General features: G+C 37.2%; 1 protein-coding gene across 1 annotated transcript in view; it reads right to left on the reverse strand.

Annotated features, from left to right (window-relative positions):
- Positions 1-18709, reverse strand: part of SMC5 (structural maintenance of chromosomes 5) — a 104892-nt gene that overhangs the window by 56171 nt on the left and 30012 nt on the right. The window contains exons 4-6 of the mRNA XM_043486753.1: positions 9228-9414; positions 4708-4869; positions 3837-3908 (exon numbers count right to left, since the gene is read on the reverse strand). Of these exons, the coding sequence (XP_043342688.1) occupies positions 3837-3908; positions 4708-4869; positions 9228-9414 (421 nt within the window). The remainder of the gene's footprint in view (positions 1-3836; positions 3909-4707; positions 4870-9227; positions 9415-18709) is intronic.

Below are 18709 nucleotides of genomic sequence, written 5' to 3' on the forward strand. Positions count from 1 at the left end.
AAATTTCTCTCTCTTCAAACAAAGGAATCACAAAAAATGTGACGTAAGCAGTAACATGATCAAATAAGCCAATAAAATATTTTAAGTCTAAATAAACACAGACAGTAGAAAATAATACCTTAAATAACAGAGAAGTAAAATTTCTAACGACACTGGCACAGAGTGGAAGAAGAGGAAATAAAAGTTTGCTAAGATTCTGATCTTTCTCAAATATAGAAGAGGAAAAATACTAATTAACTTTTTCTACTAAGAAACATATGTTATTTAAACTTTTTAAGGGTAAGTGGAAGGCAGTGGTAAATGTGAACTGGTTAAACTTCTTTACTGTATGAGAAAGTGTCTCATACTGAATTTTAAAAATTACAAAGCAAAACCCAGTGTATGTTAGTTATAGCAGATAAAATAAAGAACAAACAATAAAGCCTTAATATCTAGAAAGCAAAAACACAATTACAAGAAAAACAGAAAAGTCTATATTCAAAGAAACAGGAACTGGCACTTTAAAGTACCTGGATAAATCAGGCTAGGAAAAAAAAAAAAGAGTAGAACGTTTGCATAATATAATTACAGTAAAAGTCCAAAAAGGTTTCAAAAAATTTTAATATAAAGTCATAAAGGTCACATCTATTAACCATAAAGCAATATAACTAAACTTTTTTTATAAAGATTAAAAATTCCATGTCCAAGTAAACTGAAATAGTAAGAACTCCTATATAAATATAGATGAAAACCTGTGAATGAGAATTATAAAATCTTGAACCAAAACAATACAAGCACATACCACACATGTAAGATGTAACCAAATGATAATCAGAAAAAATTTATATGCTATAATGTATTATATTAAAAATTAAGAAAAGCTGAAACTTCAAGAACTTACAGAAGTGATAAACTGTTAATTATGACACAGGGGAAAAAAAAAAGAAAACACTGGTTCTGGGAGAACTAAACTACTTAAATGTTGGCTTAACACTGAAATAAACCAGTTAAGGATGGAACAAAATAAAATTTTAGGTCAATCTTATTAGATGGTACAAAAAATGGTAAAGACAAGATTTTCTATTTGAATCCACCAATGTATTAAAATACTGAGATTTATGTCAGAATGCAAGCTGTTCAGTTGCTCAGTTAGGTCCAACTCTTTGCAACCCCACAGACTGCAGCACGCCAGGATTCCCTGTCCTTCACCATCTCTTGGAGCTTGCTCAAACGCATGTCCATTAAGTCAGTGATGCCATCCAACCATCTTGTCCTCTGCTGAACCCTTCTCCTTTTGCCTTCAATCTTTCCCAGCATCAGGGTCTTTTCCAATGAGTTGGCTCTTCCCATTAGGTAGCCAAAGTACTGGAGCTTCAGCTTCAGCATCAGTTCTTCCAATGAACATTCAGAATTGATTTCCTTTAGGATTGACTAGTTTGATCTCCTTGATGTCCCAGGTATGCTCAAGAGTCTTCTCCAACACGACAGTTAGAAAGCATCAATTCTTCAACAATCAGCCTTATTATGGCCCAAATCTCACATCCATATATGACTACTGGAAAAACCATAGCTTTGACTAGAAGGACCTTTATTGGCAAAGTAATGTCTCTGCTTTTTAATATGTTGTCTATGTTGGTCATAGTTTTTCTTCCAAGGAGCAAGCGTCTTTTAATCTCATGGCTGCAGTCAACATCGGCAGTGATTTTGGAGCCCAAAATAATAAAGTCTCACTGTTTCCATTTTTCCCCATCTATTTGCCATGAAGGGATGGGACTGGATGCCATGATCTTAGCTTTTTTGAATGTTGAGTTTTAAGCCACCTTTTTCACTCTCCTCTTTCACTTTCATCAAGAGGCTCTTTACTTCTTCACTTTCTGCCCTAAGGGTGGTATCACCTGCATATCTGAGGTTACTGATATTTCTCCCAGCAATCTTAACTCCTGTGCTTCATCCAGTCAGGCATTTTTCATTATGTACTCTGCATATAAGTTAAATAAGCAGGGTAACAATATACAGCCTTGACCTACTCCTTTCCCAAGTTGGAACCAGTCTGGCGTTCCTTGTCCGGTTCTAACTGTTGCTTCTTGACCTGCATAGATTGCTCAGGAGGCAGGTAAGGTGGCCTGGTACTCCCATCTCTTTCAGAATTTTCCAGTTTGTTGTGATCCACACAGTCAAAGGCTTTAGGCACAGTCAATGAAGCAGAAGCAGATCTTTTTCTGGAACTCTCTTTCTTTGCTATGATCCAAGGAATACTGGCAATTTGATCTCTGGTTCTTCTGTCTTTTTAAAATCCAGCTAAATGTTAGACAACCTATCAACCTAGCAGTTCTGTTTGGGGTTTTAAAGATGAGTCTTTATGCCTTTTCCCTTCTAAACTCTAAATAAATAAAACAAATGGAGCTAAAAGGGCTTGGTCCCACAAGGACAAAAGGAATAGAGTAACAACTGGAGAGTTCAATAAATATTCAGAAGAGTAAAAGCAGCAGAAGGACAATTTAGCAGCCTACTATAGGAACCACAGTATAAGGAGTGAATGAAAGAGAAAGAAACAAGAACTGACTCTTCCTAAAAAAAAAAAAAAAATCATAGAAGAATCTTACAACTAGGAAATGTCAAGTATAAAGACCTCATATATTAAGTAATACTTTTGTGGAAATTTTTATTTTATACTGTGGAAAATAAAGTGTGGCACTCGGAGCCACTTCTGAGTTCTCTAAAGTCATTTAATTTTGTTGAGACACTATTTCTCCACCAGGTATTTAGATATAATAGTTATTGCCCTGTGCAAGCTTCAGAGGGATTTACAGAAAGAAAATGATTGCTGAGCCTTCCAAAATGTAAAAAAAAAAAGAGAGAAAGAGAGACATCACATAGAAGAGAATGATTCCTACCTACCCCACCTGGCTTCCCAGGTGGCACAGTGGTAAAGAATCTGCTTCCCAGGACAGGAGACAGAGGAGACGTGGGTCCAATCCCTGGGTCGGGAAGATCCCCTGGAGAAGGAAATCGCAACCCATTCCAGTCTTCTTGCCTGGAAAATTCCATGGACAGAAGAGCCCAGAAGACTACAGTCCATGGCGTTGCAAAGAGTTGGACACAATTGAGCAATTGCACATGCATACCGCCCTACCTTTCTACTACAATGCATCCACACCCCCTCTATGCACACACCTTGAGCACTACTGCTATCAAGCAAGCTTCGGTCAAGAAAATTTAAGGTTTATCCTCTGGAGAAGTTAAATGAGAGAGGATCGGAATTTGAAGATAAAGATATAGGAAAAGGGATGAGGTTGAAAATGAACAGATTTAACATAAAGCTTTAAACACCAGAAATGCTTCAAGATGTGCATCCCTCGCTAAGAAAGGTAATTCAAGCTTTAGTTTCTGAATGGTCCTGGAGAACAGACCCCCAAAACTATTTGGGGATCTCTCTGACCCACCAGAGCCACAGCAGCTAAAAAGCCCAATTCCTTGCACAATTATCCTAAAATAATTTTGCTATCAAGCTCCATCCATGCACAATGAATTTATAATCAGCTCTGAAATATCCAACACTAAACAACAGAATCAATCCTTTGCAATTTAATTGCTGCTATGAAGACAACTAAATCCCATTTTACTATCACCCTATTAAATGCGTATCTATAGAGTAGTTTTGAGCCATTCCCCCCCAATTATCCTCTGTGCAACTGGTATACTTCCAAATTTTAGGCCTCCTCACAGATTAAGACAAGAAAGAGAACGAGGAAGATCGCAGGCAATTCAAAAACAAGAAACGCTCTCATAACCCACACCTGAACACAAAAGTTAGGGTAAATTAACATAAAAATTTCAAATTCAATGCAAGATCTTACTTGTTTATCTTTTCTTTCTATAACATCTTGTTTATGTTTGCACTTCTGAGATGTCTCCTTAATAGCTAATGCCTGCAAAATTGAATCAAAAGAAGGGAAGTTAGTTAAAAAAAAAAAAAAGGCAAGGCAATTCTGTGACCCTGTTCATCCAAATATAAAATTGCTCTGTAAGTTTACCCACAATGCTCTTCTATGATTTCTTTCAAAGTAAATTCATTATCACCCAAAATACAATTACTTGAAAATTTATGAAAGGTTATTCCTATAGATATTAAAAGTAGTTGCAGCTATATGCATACATATGTTTCTACATTTCTTCACATTTATTTCCTGTTATTTTATCCTAAAAGCAGTAATACAGAATAGCAGGGTCCATAGTTTAAAACACTCTCAAAACAATTATGTGATTCCAAAATCTTCCCTAAAGGTTAAAAGCTATGATTGCAAAATTTTTAGTTACGTTTTCAAGGTATATAGAGAATATTCCATTATATTATTTATTCTAAAAAACATGAGGTTTTTTACATTATGTTCCTACAAAAGGGGATGTAATTATATAACATGTATGAGAAATTCACAAAAGGAGATCAATGTTTCTAGGAATATTGCTCTGAATCCTCCTGTAATTAGAACAATCACATTTCATTTCTCTCTTTTTATATCTTGAAATTTCTATAGAGTAGCAAGTTCCTATAAAGGTAGCAAGTGATGATTAGGATCTTGAAAGACCTGTGGTAGTAGAATTCCTAATAAAAGAACTTAAAGAACTAAAGTTACAAGTAAATCCACAAACATTACAAAACCTACAAAATATTTTTTATATTTGCTAAAATAAATGACAAGAAATCCAAAATTGAGCCAGAAATATAACCTTCTCTTTGATTCGAGCCTCCAAACTGTGACGCTGCCTTTCCATTTCTTCAATGCGTTCTGTTATAGGAATCTGACTTTCTTTAAGTTTTCTGACCTCTTCCTTTGCTTGGTCCCGAGCTAGTTTTACTTCTTCATATTCCTGACGAACATTTTCATATTCCTTACAATGAATTCAAGAAAGAAAAGTTAATATACTCTTTGCTTAAAGTAACACATATACTAAAATCAAGCTATAGGCAGAAACCAAATCTATGAAAAAGACAATTTTTAATCCCTTTAGGCGGTCTACTAATAAAAAAAATTTACCCCCTGAAACAACTTCAGAAATAGTAAATATCAAATGATGATGAACTCAGTGATACTCACTGCAGACTTAAATCATTAGGCCAGATTCTGTCTTCCATCCCTTCCTGTTTCTGAGACATATATCCTAATGACTACTAAAGGGAGGATCTCCTCTAATCTCTCAATAATGAAGGGATTCAAAAACTTGTAAAGAACCAAAAGAAACTCACTTATGAAAAATTTTTAAAAACCAAAAAGGAAAATGGTTCAACAGAAAAACAAAACAAATCATCCAGGTGAAAATGATTGTCACATCATAGGAATAAATAAATATTTGCTAAAAAAAAAAAATAATAAAGTGCTAAGAAAGCATATAGTAAGAACGAATGGGATGAAGAAAGCTAAAAAAAAAAAAATACAAATAAACATTTATAAATAACTGAGAAAACAAGAGCGGTAAAAGGCAAAGGAGAAAAGAAAAGATATACCCATTTGAATGCAGAGTTCCAAAGAATAGCAAGGAGAGGTTAAGAAAGCTTTCCAAAGTGAACAATGCAAAGAAATAGAGGAAAACAACAAAATGGGAAAAACTAGAGATTTCGTCAAGAAAATTAGAGATACCAAGTGAACATTTCATGCAAAGATGGGCACAATAAAAGGGCAGAAAAAGTATGGACCTAACAGAAGTAGAAATATTAAGAAGAGGTAGCAAGAATACACAAAACTATACAAAAGAGGTCTTAATGACCCAGACAACCAAGACAATGTGATCACTCACCTAGGGCCAGACATCTTGGGAGTGTGAAGTCAAATGGGCCTTAGGAAGCATTACTAGGAACAAAGCTAGTGGAGGTGATGCAATTTCATTGAGCTATTTCAAATCCTAAAAGATGATGCAGTTAAAGTGCTGCACTCAATATGCCAGCAAATTTGGAAAACTCAGCAGTGGCCACAAGACTGGAAAAGCTCAGTTTTCATTCCAATCCCTAAGAAGGACAATGCCAAAGAATGTTCAAACTACCGCACAATTGCACTCATTTCACATGCTAGCAAGGTAATGATCAAAATCCTCCAAGCTAGGCTTTAACAATATGTGAACTGAGAACTTCCAGATGTACAAGCTGGATTTAGAAAAGGCAGAAGAACCAACATCAAATTGCCAACATCTGCTGGATCACAGAAAAAGCAAGGGAATTTCAGAAAGACATCTATTTTTGCTTCATTGACCATGCTAAAGTCTTTGACTGTGGATCACAACAAACTGGAAAACTCTAAAAGAGAAGGGAATACCAGACCACTGAGAAATCTGTATGCAGGTCAAGAAGCAACAGTTAGAACTGGACATGGACAACAGACTGGTTCCAAATTGGGAAAGGAGTACATCAAAGCTGTATATTGTCCCCTTGCTTATTTAACTTATATGCAGAGTACATCATGTGAAATGTTGGGCTGGATGAAGCACAAGCTAGAATCAAGACTGCCAGGAGAAATATCAATAACCTCATATACAAAGGTGACACCATCTGGTCTTCATGGCAAATAGATGGTGTCAAAATGGAAACAGTGACAGAGTTTATTTTCTTGGGCTCCAAAATCACTGTGGACAGTGACTGAAGCCATGAAATTAAAAGATGCTTGCTCCTATGACAAACCTAGAAAGCGTATTAAAAAGCAGACACATCACTTTGCCAACAAAGGTTCATAAATTCATAGCTATGGTTTTTCCACTAGGCATACGGATGTGAGAGTTGGACTTGAAGAAGTCTATGTGCCAAAGAACTGATGCTTTCAAACTGTGGTGCTGGAGAAGACTCTTGAGAGTCCCTGAGACAGCAAGGGGATCAAACCAGTCAATCCTCAAGGAGATCAACCCTGAATTTTCATTGGAAGGACTAATGCTGAAATCTTCAATACTCTGGCCAGCTGAGGCAAAGAGTCAACTCACTGGAAAAGACCTGGATGCTGTGAAAGATTAAAGACAGTAGAAGGGGACAACAGAGGATGAGATGGTTGAATGGCATTACTGATTCAACGGAGATGAGTTTGAGCACACTCTGGGAGACAGTCATGGACAGGGAAGCCTGGCATGCTGCAGTCCATGGGACCACAGTCAAACACAACTAAGCAACTGAACAACAATAAACATTATAGGAAATCAAAAAAGGAAACACTGAAAAATCATTAAACTCAATCTTTAAAGGGAGAAATCAAAAGGCTTCAAAGTACAAAGATAAAACAGGTGTCAGAATAATAATAAACATAGTAAAAACATTATGAAATTGAGCTGAAAAAGAAAGAAAAAGTTTAAGAAAAATGGAATTACGGAAAAGGATATGGTGAAACAGGTGGGACAGGCTGAATAAGGTCACAAATACAGCCATACATTTTTCCAATCTAATAATTATTTCCATCCTGACATTAAAAATATTATTAAACTTTCTTATTTTTGTTCCACCCACTGAAAAATAATGTATTGAGGGAAATGAATTTTTGACCCAAACTGTGGTTCCAAATCATATACATTACAGTGATTAAAACAGTAAACTCAGTAAACTTATGAACCATAATGAGTAGAAGATTACAGTTAATACCCTTCAGCTCTGTCTGTAGCTGAAGCTGATATCAGTAGCACACTCCAAGTAAATTTTCAGTGACCTGAGGACATTTCATTTTTACATATGTACATATTTTTAGCTCATTAATATTTTATAAAACAAAACTATCTGTTGACTCAATTCTGGAAGAATTAAGGACAAAGACTAAAACCTATTTAAAAATTAGAAATCTTTATATTCAAAATACGTAATTTTAGAAATTAAATTTCTAAAATTCCCTTGCACCAAAGGTTTCCACATATGACTATTATTATAATTTTTATTCCTTTTAACATTATAGCCCCTCCAAAGAAGGAAAGTCTGGCATTTTATTAGTGGTAATAAATAACTGACCACAAATAAGTTACTTCTTTCAACATCTGAAATCATTTAAACTGCTAAAATAAAATTAAAACACACTGATATTAACTCCCAAACACTGCCTGAGGATTCACATATCTGGAGTTATTTATCCTTTAATCATTATGCTATTCTCTAATCACATGTGCTCACTACAATTCAAACTGGGTTGATATATGAAAGCATAAAGAGTTCAACCTTGAAACTCTACTTGGAAAATGTACAAATGAAAACCAACTACTGTGTATGTATTTCCAGGTATCAATTGGAAATGCATAGAGGTGGCCCATGGCTTCCTCATCTTATACTCCACCACTCTGAATTCAGAAGAAACTGTATCACATGACTATAAAGGAACACTGAACAAAAGAAAATTCATCCGAAAGAAGGGTATTTATTTTTTGCTTTTAGAAGCACTACTGCACCACACCTCCTACCTATTCATCCATCTTCTTCACTGGCAATCAGCAGCATGTGGCATAAAGATAACTTATTGGTATCCAATGGCAAAATGACAATGTAAGTATTGTATATATTATCTAGATTATACTGTAATCAGAACACTCCAAACAATAAGATTTTAGGATGTTCAACAAGGTATTTTAAACTTTCATTTCCAGGAGCATAACTAACAAAGTATTTTCTGATTCTCTTACTGAAAAACTACTAAAAAAAATTAGTAAAATATCTTTATAAATGTATTTATAGGTTAGCATGAAAGTAAGGAATTCTGGCCAAAATACCAGTGCAGATGGGAAACCATCAGTGGAAAAATGAAATTGCCTTTCATTCTGAGGGCATTTGGCCAACCAGGTGACCTGGTGTATTTATTTTTATGATCCCGAGAGAGGGGTGTTGAGGACAAAGCCCAGAGTTCTCCAAGGTAGAGAGTCTAACAGAAACCATCCCAAGGATCTGATCAAGAAGGCAGAGGAGTAGGACACGGGGGGACCACCTTCTCTGATAAATACATCAAAAATACATCTACATGCAGAATTATTTACATAGAACATCTACTGAACATTGGAAGACTTCAGACTTTCTAAAGGGCAAGAAAATCTTCATGTAACTAAGTAGGACAAAAGAAGAAAGGAAAAAGAGAGAGCGAGAGGAACTGGGATGGAACCTGAGTCCCTGGGAGCAAGCTGTGAAAGAGTAAAGGTTTCTGCACATTGTGAAGTTCCCTCTTTGGTGGTGAGATCAACGGGGACAAAGGGGTAGCTTTGGAGCCTCAGGGTGGGTGCAGCAACTGGCTTGCAAGGGCAAAGTGGAAAGACACCTTCAGACAGTAGGTGCCACCTGGCAGATCCCAGCCTGAGACACTCATCTGCTGGGGCAGGTGGAGCGAGGCTTGGGCTTTGGAGGTTAGATCGCAGGAGAGGACCAGGGCTGGCCGTGTAGAGACGACCTGAGGTGGGTACGGTGTGGTGCACCACAACAGAGCGAGTATGGGAAGAAGCCTGGGGCTGATAGAGAGGCAAGGCACCATTGTTGGTGGCAGGACCATCAAAAAAAACTTCCTTCTCTGAGTTCATGCTCTTAGGCAGCAGAGCACTGCCTACACAGGTTTCAGAGATGGGCATGAGCTACCACTATCATCTTGGACTCCAGAGATGGGCATGGGCTGCTGTTGCTCAGGATCCTGTGAGAGGTGGCTGGTCGTGGCCCCCACTTCCTGGGAGCGTGTGTGGGCAGCACACCTGCACACTGCCTACCAATATCCAGTACACACTAAGGAAAGATATGATAAGCATCCAAACCAAAAGCAGCCCTCACACCAAAAAAAATTAAACCCATACAAGCTATGCAAGGACGCTACCACATATTAATAGCCCTGCAAGAGAGGAGAGCGAAAAAGTTGGCTTAAAACTCAACATGCAAAAAACTAAAATCGTGGAATCCGGTCCCACCACTTCATGGCAAACAGATGGGGAAACAATGGAAACAGTGACAGACTTTATTTTGGGGGGCTCCAAAATCACTGCAAATGGTGACTGCAGCCATGAAATTAAAAGATGCTTGCTGCTTGGAAGGAAAACTATGCCCAACCTAAACAGCATGTTAAAAAGAAGAAATATTACTTTGCCAACAAAGGTCCGTCTAGCCAAGGCTATGGTTTTTCCAGTGGTCATGTACTGGATGTGAAAGCTGGACTACAAAGAAACCTGAGTGCCAAAGAATTGATGCTTTTGAACTGTGGTGTTGGAGAAGACTCTTGAGAGTCCTTTGGACAGCAAGGAGATCTGACCAGACCATCCTAAAGGAAATCAGTCCTGAATATTCATTGGAAGGACTGATGCTGACGCTGAAACTTCAATCCTTTGGCCACCTGATGTGAAGAACTGACTCACTGGAAAAGACCCTGAGGCTGGGAAGATTGAAGGCAGGAAGAGAAGGACGACAGAGGATGAGATGGTTGGATGGCATCATTGACTCAATGGACATGAGTTTGAGTAAACTTCGGGAGTTGGTGATAGACAGGGAAGCCTGTCATGCTATAGTCCATGGGGTCACAAAGAGTCGGACATGACTGAGTGACTGAACTGAACTGAACCAACAGAAATGCAAACTATTGTAAAAAGGAACTAAAAACTCTAAGGAAGAGTCAAGAAAAATTAGAAAATTCATTTGCCGAGACAAAGGCTAAACTACAGGCAATGCATAACAAGAATGAACAATGCTGAGAGAATAAGTGATCAAGAAGAAAGAATAATGGAAACAATCTGGTCGAAACAGCCAACAGCTAAAAAAAAAAAAAAAAAAAAGCAATATAAGACCTATGGAACAATAAAGTATGCCAATCTACACATAACAGGGATTCTAAAAGGAGAAGAAAGAGAAAAGAGGATTGAAAATTTATTTGAAGAAACTATGGCTAAAAACTTCCCAAACTTAAAGGTGGAAACAGATACCCAGACATACAGGGTTCTAAACAAGATGAACCCAAACAGACCTACACCAAGACATATTATTTTAAAAATGGCAAAAGTTAAAGAGATGATTCTTAAGGCGGCAAGAGAAAACAAAGAGTTAATGACAAGGGAACTCCCATAAGACTATCAGCTGATTTCTCTACAGAAATGTTACAGCCCAGAAAGAAGTGGCAAAATATATTCAAAGTCTCAAAAGGGAAAACTCTGCAACCTAGAATACTCTAACCAGTAAGATAGCCATTTAGAATAGGAGTAGAGATAAAAAAATTTCTCAGACAAGCAAAAACTAAAAGAATACAGCAATACTAAACCTATCCTAAAAAAAATATTGAAACACCTTCTCTAAATAGAAAAGAAGTAAATAGATATAGGTAGGAGGAAATCACAATGGAAAAGGAAACCACTTAAGCCAGTGTACATACAGATAAAAAAAAAACCCAACCTATTTGTGAAAGCAATGATAAACATAATGAATAGCAAAAGGATAAACATGAAGATATAAAAATGATATAAAATAAAATGTGTGAAAGAAGACTAAGAGAATGTAGATACTTTTTTTCTAAGAATGTTCACCTATGTGACTATTAAAGCAAGCAGATGTAGGAAAGAGTTAACATACTTGAAAAAGAGAGCAACGACAAATTAAAAACATACAAAAATTCACAAAAACCAAAAAGAGAATGTAAGCATAAAATTTTCATCAAACCAGAGACAGGAAAAAAGGAGAAATATAGTCAACTGGAAAACAAGGTTTAAAATGGCAGTAAATACTTATGTATCAACAACTACCTTAAATGACAGTGGACTGAATACTCCAATCAAAAGACAGAGTAAAAGATAGGATAAAAGAAAAAAAGAGCCTCCCACGTTAGGACAAAGGACACACAGACTGAAAGTGAGGGGATAGAAAACGGTATTTCATGCAAACAGAAATGACAAGAAGGCAGGAGTCACAATACTCATATCAAACAAACAGACTTTAACAAAGGCCATAAAAAAAGGTTAAAAAGGACACCATATGATGATAAAAGGATCAATACAAGAAGAGGATTTTACACTCATTAACATATATACACCCAATATAGGAGCACCCAGATATATAAGACAAATACTAACACGACACAAAGGCAGAAGCTGATAGGGATACAACAGGAAGAGACTTTAATACCTCGTTCACATCAGGGGATACGTCCTCTAGAAAGAAAACCAACAAGGCAACAAAGATCTCATATGATGCAATAAAACAGATTCAAGTGATATTTTCAGGACACTGCATGCAAAGAAACCCAGGATACACATTCTTTTCAACTGCACATGAAACATTCTTTCAGCTCAGTTCAGTCGCTCAGTCATGCTGGACTCTTTGCGACCCCATGAACTGCAGCACGCCAGGCCGCCCTGTCCATCACCAACTCCTGGAGTTTACCCAAACTCATGACCATTGAGTCGGTAATGCCATCTAACCATCTCATCTTCTGTCGTCCCCTTCTCCTCCTGCCTTCAATCTTTCCCAACATCAGGGTCTTTTCAAATGAGTCAGTTCGCATCAGGTGGTCAAAATATTGGAGTTTCAGCTTCAACATCAGTCCTTCCAATGAACACCCAGGACTGATTTCCTTTAGGATGGACTGGTTAGGAATGACCACATACTAGGGCACAAAATTAGCCCCAACAGATTTAAGAGTACAGAAATTATTTCAAGGATCTTCTCTAACCACAAAGGCATGAAACTAGAAATTAACCACAGGAAAAGAAATGAGAAAAAAACAATTACATGGAGATTAAACAAAATGTTACTAAAAAACCAATGGATCAAAGTGAAAGTCACTCAGTCGTGTCAGACTCTTTCAACCCCACAGACTACATGGTCCATGGAATTCTCCAGGCCAGAATACTGGAGTGGGTAGCCTTTCCCCTCTCCAGGGAATCTTCCCAACCCAGGGATCGAACCCAGGTCTCCCACATTGCAGGTGGATTCTTTACCAGCTGAGCCACAAGGGAAGCCCAGGGTAGCCTATCCTTCTCCAGCGGATCTTCCCGACCCAAGAATTGAACCAGGGTCTCTGGCACTGCAGGTGGATTCTTTACCAACTGAGCTATGAGGGAATGAGGAAATCAAAAAGGAAATAGACAAGAGTAAACAAAATTGACAAGCCATTGGCCACACTCACCAAGAAAGGATAGAGAACCCAAGTGAATAAAGAAAGAAACAAAAAAGAAGTCTCAACTGATACCACAGAAATACAAAACACTCTAAGAGAATACTATGAACAATTATATGCCAATAAATTCAACAACCCAGAAAAAAGGGATAAGTTTTCAGAAACATACAGTCAAACAAAATTCAATCAAAAAGAAATTGATAATTTGAGCAGACAATCATTAGAAGTGAAATAGAATCTGTAAATAAATAGAAGAAAGACACCCCCTACAAACACAAGTGCAGGACCTGATGGCTTCACGGGTTAATTCTACCAAACATACAAAGAAGAACTTAAACCCATCCTTCTCAAACTCTTCCATAAGAATGGAGAGAAAGGAACACTCCTAAATACATTATATGAAGCCACCATCACCGTGATACCAAAGCCAGACAAAGCAACACCAAAAAGAAAAATTAAAAGGCTATATCTTTGATGAATATAGATGCAAAAATTCTCAACAAAGTATTAATAAACCAAATACAACAACACATAAAATAAAAAATCATACACTACGACCAAGCTGGATTCATCCTAGGGTCACAAGAAGGGGTCAACATATGCAAACCAATCAATGTGATATGCCACATTAACAAAAGACAAAAACCACATTATCATCTCAATAGATGTGGAAAAAGCATTTGACAAAATTCAATATCGATTCATGATAAAACTCTTACCAAAGTGGTATAGAGGGAACATTTGCATTAGTTGCTCAGTCATGTCCAACTCTGCAACTCCATGGACTGTCACCCACTAGGCTCCTCTGTCCATGGAATTCTCCAAGCAAGAATACTGGAGTGGGTTGCCATTGCCTTCTCCAGGGTGCCTTCCGGACCTCAGGGTCAACCCAGGTCTACTGCACCGCAGGCAAATTTATTATCATCTGAATCACCTGGGAAGCCCAGAGGGACCATATCTCAACATAATAAAAGCCATTTATGACAAACCCACACCCAATGTAACACTCAAAAGCAAAAAGCTGAAAGTCTTCTTGTTAACATCTGAAACAAGACAAGGATGCCCACTCTTATCTCTGACAGCATTAGAAGTCCTAGCCAACAAACAAAATGAAAAAACTCTACTCAGCTATCCTTGCTCAAATGGGATACAAAAGATATTTAAAAAATGAAATAAATGAAAAAAAAAAGGAAAATATTTAAAGAGAAAGCTGCTAACTATATTCATTAATGGCAAATTAAACAGATTTTAAGGCAGAAAGCCTCAAAAGATGAAGAATTCAGTATATAATAGAGTTCAATACTGTCCTATAAATATATAAAGGAAAGATAGGCAAAACAAAGGTAATTAACAAATCTACATAAAGAAAGGGATGGTGTAATGCTTTTCTCAGTAATAGTAAAAATAACTAATAACCTTGCACTAAATAAAGAACAACAGCAGAATACTCATACTTTCAACCAAATAGGTAACAATTACAAGAGCTCAGTATGTAAGCCTTATAAAATTTCGAAAGATTGGGAACATAAAGATCACCTTATCTATTTTTTACCACATTACCATCAAAGTGAAGATCAATACTAAAATAAAACAGGAAGACCACTACATTAGAATTTGAAACAGCTTTTAATTTGAGCTCAAAAACAAAATGAATAAAACATTCACAACTGAAAAGTAGAAAAATATTATACCAAAATTTGGGAGATGGAAGTAAAGCAGTACTGATAGGCAGATTTTTACCCTTCACTATTTACAGTAGGGAAAAAACAAGACTGAAAATGGGTACAATTTCCATTTCAGGAAATGAGAAGAACAAAAGAAATCAAAAGTTTAAAGAAGAATTAGTAAAGAGAAGAGTAAACATGAATGAAATATAAAACCGTGACATAAGACAGAAACAACACTGCAAAAAGTTAAACTCATTAAAAAAAGACGAATAAAACTGACAAATCAATTTTTTCCAAGACATGAAAAAAAAATGAATGAAAGAGGGGAAAACAACTACAGAATATACTTAGATAATATTTTTTATATATGAGAAGACATAATACAAACATAATAAAGTTACATAAGAACATATTATTCAGCCAAATAAAATTAAAAGCCAAGATGAAAATATTTTTTAGAAAACTATAAATTACCATGATGACTCAAGAATAGAAAAAACTAAATAATTCATTGCTGCCGCTGCTAAGTTGCTTCAGTCGTGTCTGACTCTGTGCGACCCCATAGATGGCAGCCCACAAGGCTCCCCCGTCCCTGGGATTCTCCAGGCAAGAACACTGGAGTGGGTTGCCATTTCCTTCTCCAATGCATGAAAGTGAAAAGTGAAAGTGAAGTCACTCAGTCATGTCCGACTCTTAGCAACCCCATGGACTGCAGCCTACCAGGCTCCTCTGTCCATGGGATTTTCCAGGCAAGAGTACTGGAGTTAGTTGCCATTGCCTTCTCTGAAATAATTCATTATCATTAATTAAATCAATAGGCCCAGATGATTTTATCAGTAACTTTAATCAAACACCCAATCAACTAATATTTCACAAGCAAAATACAGATGTTAGGGAAGCAAGTCTACCAATGCAAAAACTATGACTATGTTGAATTTATTCTAAGAATGCAAAATAGAGTGAACATTAGGAAATTAACTGAATTTCCAATTAAAATAATATGATCAATTCAATACATGCTGATAAGATTCATTTGCTAGTTCTAATTAAAAGAACATGAAATCAGGAACAACAAGGAATACCCCCAAACAAGTAAATCATATCTTTCAAAGTCCTACAACAAGCCATCTCATTTCACTCCAGCCACCCTATCGTTTTTCTGTTCCTCAGCAACAACAAATTTAATTTTGCCTGAGATCCTCAGCACAAACTATTCCATCTGCCTGGAATACTCTACTCCCAGTTCTTATGGTTCTCATTCAGTTCTCACTTCCCAACAGGCCTTTCCTGAACATACAATAGGAATAAATAAAACACCACCTCCCCCAAACCCTGCCAAGGCCTACAATGAACTAAATCTGATGAAAGTTCTTTTTCTTTATTTTGTTCCACCTGTCAGCAGCATTGGACAGGTCGACAGCATTGGACTCCTTGAGTGCTTTCCAGGTACTGCATTCTTCTCACTCACTAGCATTCCTCCCAGTCTCCTTTCCCCATGTTCAGCCTCTAAATGCAGCAGTACAACAGAATCTAGTTCTTAGAGACTTCCTTCCTACATCTGCATCTTCTCCCTTGGAGATTTCAACCACCCTACCAACAACTCCCCATGTGTATTATCTTTGGCCCAGACTTCTCTAATTGGGGGGGGGGGGGGGGGGGGGCAGGGGGCGGGGCGGGGTGGGAGCTAACTGCCCATTCAACATTTCAACTTAAATAAAATGAAGACACAAAACTGAATGAGATTTAGCTCATCACAGACCTTGGCAACATTTCTACCTGAATGTCTATATAAGCATCTCAAACTTAACTCTGTATTTTACTGACCCTAAAAGCATTTGTTTTTGTTGCTGTGCTTTTCCATTTCTGAAACTAGCTCGCACATTTCAAACTGTTTCATAGTTTAACTGGAAGTTGCATTTTACAAAGGTGGCATCTTAATTCGATTAAATATGGTTTACTCCAAAATGACCTTCTGATCTTACCCTAAACCTCCAGATGCAGGTTTCATTATCTCAGTTAAGGGAAACTTCACTCTTAAGGATGCCAGATACCTATATTGGTACACTTCCTCTTCGATGCCCCTCTCTCTTTCATATTCTGTATTTAATTTGTGAGCAAATTTTAGACTACTTTACTTTCTCTTAGAATTATTAATTAGCTTCACTGATTTCCTTGCTTTTGCCTGTTTTCTTACAGCCTATTTTTCACAGAGCAACCTAAATGATCTGATTAAAATTTAAGCTATTAAATTATGTCACCTCTCTGCTCGAATTCTGATTGCTTCACAGCTTATTCAAAACAAATACAAATTCCTTACAATGGTCTACAAAGCCTAATGAGTTGGTTTCCTTATATTTTCAGAACTTATCTTTTACTTCTATTTAACGCAACCCAGTGACACTATGTACCACTTCCGGGCCTTAGCATTTACAGATTCCTCTACCTGAAATGCAGTACTGGGGTGCCATCTCAAAAACGACAGAATGATCTCTGTTCGTTTACAAGGCAAACCATTCAACATTACAGTAACCAAGCCTATGTCTCAGCCACTAATGCCAAAAAAGCTGAATGGTTCTACGAAGACATACAAAAGCTTATAGTAGTAACACCAAAAGAAAACAAAGGTCCTTTTCATCATAGGGGACTGGAATGCAAAAGTAGGAAGTCAAGAGATACCTGGAGTCATGGCAAAAACCATTACAATATTGTAAAGTAATTAGCCTCCAATTAACTAAATTAATTTTTTAAAAAAAGAGAGAGATACCTGGAGTAACAGGAAAGACTGGCATTAAGAGTACAAAACGAAGCAGGGCAAAGGCTAACAGAGTTTTGCCAAGAGAATGCACTGGTCATAGCAAACACCCCCTTCCAACAACATAAGAGATGATGCTACACGTGGACATGACCAGATGGTCAATACTGAAATCAGACTAATTACATTCTTTGCAACCAAAGATGGAGAAGTTCTATACAGTCAGCAAAAACAAGACTAGGAGCTTGACTGTGGCTCAGACCATGAGCTCCTTATTGCAAAATTCAGACTTAAGTTGAAGAAAGTAGGGAAAACGACTAGGCCATTCAGGTATGACCTACATCAAATCCCTTAGGATTATACACTGGAGGTGACGAATGGATTCAAGGGATTAGATCTGACAGACAAAGTGCCTGAAGAACTACAGACATATATTTGTAATATTGTACAGGAGGCAGTGCTCAAAACCATCCCCAAGATAAAGAAATGAAAAAGGCAAAACGGTTGTCTGAGGAGACCTTACAAATAGCTGAGAAAAGAAGAGAAGCAAAAAGTAAAGGAGAAAAGGAAAGATATACCCATATGAATGCAGAGTTCCAAAGAATAGCAAAGAGAGATAAGAAAGCCTTCCTCAGTGATCAATGCAAAGAAATAGAAGATAACAATAGAATGGGAAAGCCTAGAGACCTCTTCAAGAAAATTATAGATACACCAAGGGAACATTTCATGCAAAGATGAGCACAATAACGGACAGAAATGGTATGGACCTAACAGAAGCAGAAGACATTAAGAAGAGGTGACAAGAAAACACAGAAGAACAAAAGGTCTCAGCGACACAGATAACCATGACACTGTGGTCACTCACGTGGACAGAGCCAGACATACTGGCGTGTGAAGTCAAGTAGGCCTTTGGAAATGTTACTAAGAACAGGCTAGTACAGTGATGGAATTCCAGCTGAGTTATTTCAAATTCTAAAAGATGATGCAGTTAAAGTGCTGCATTCAATATGCCAGCAAATTTGGAAAACTCAGCAGTGGCCCCAGCACTGGAAAAGGTCAGTTTTCATTCCAACCCCAATGAAGGGCAATTCCAAAGAATGTTCAAACTACCATATAGCTGCACTCATTTCATATGCTAGCAAGGTAATGCTCAAAATCCTTCAAGCTAGGCTTCAACAGTATGTGAACCAAGAACTTTCAGATGTAAAATCTCCATTTAGAAAAGGCAAAAGAACCAGAGATCAAAT

Source organism: Cervus canadensis, chromosome 14, assembly GCF_019320065.1.
Source record: "Cervus canadensis isolate Bull #8, Minnesota chromosome 14, ASM1932006v1, whole genome shotgun sequence".
Lineage (NCBI taxonomy): Eukaryota > Metazoa > Chordata > Mammalia > Artiodactyla > Cervidae > Cervus > Cervus canadensis.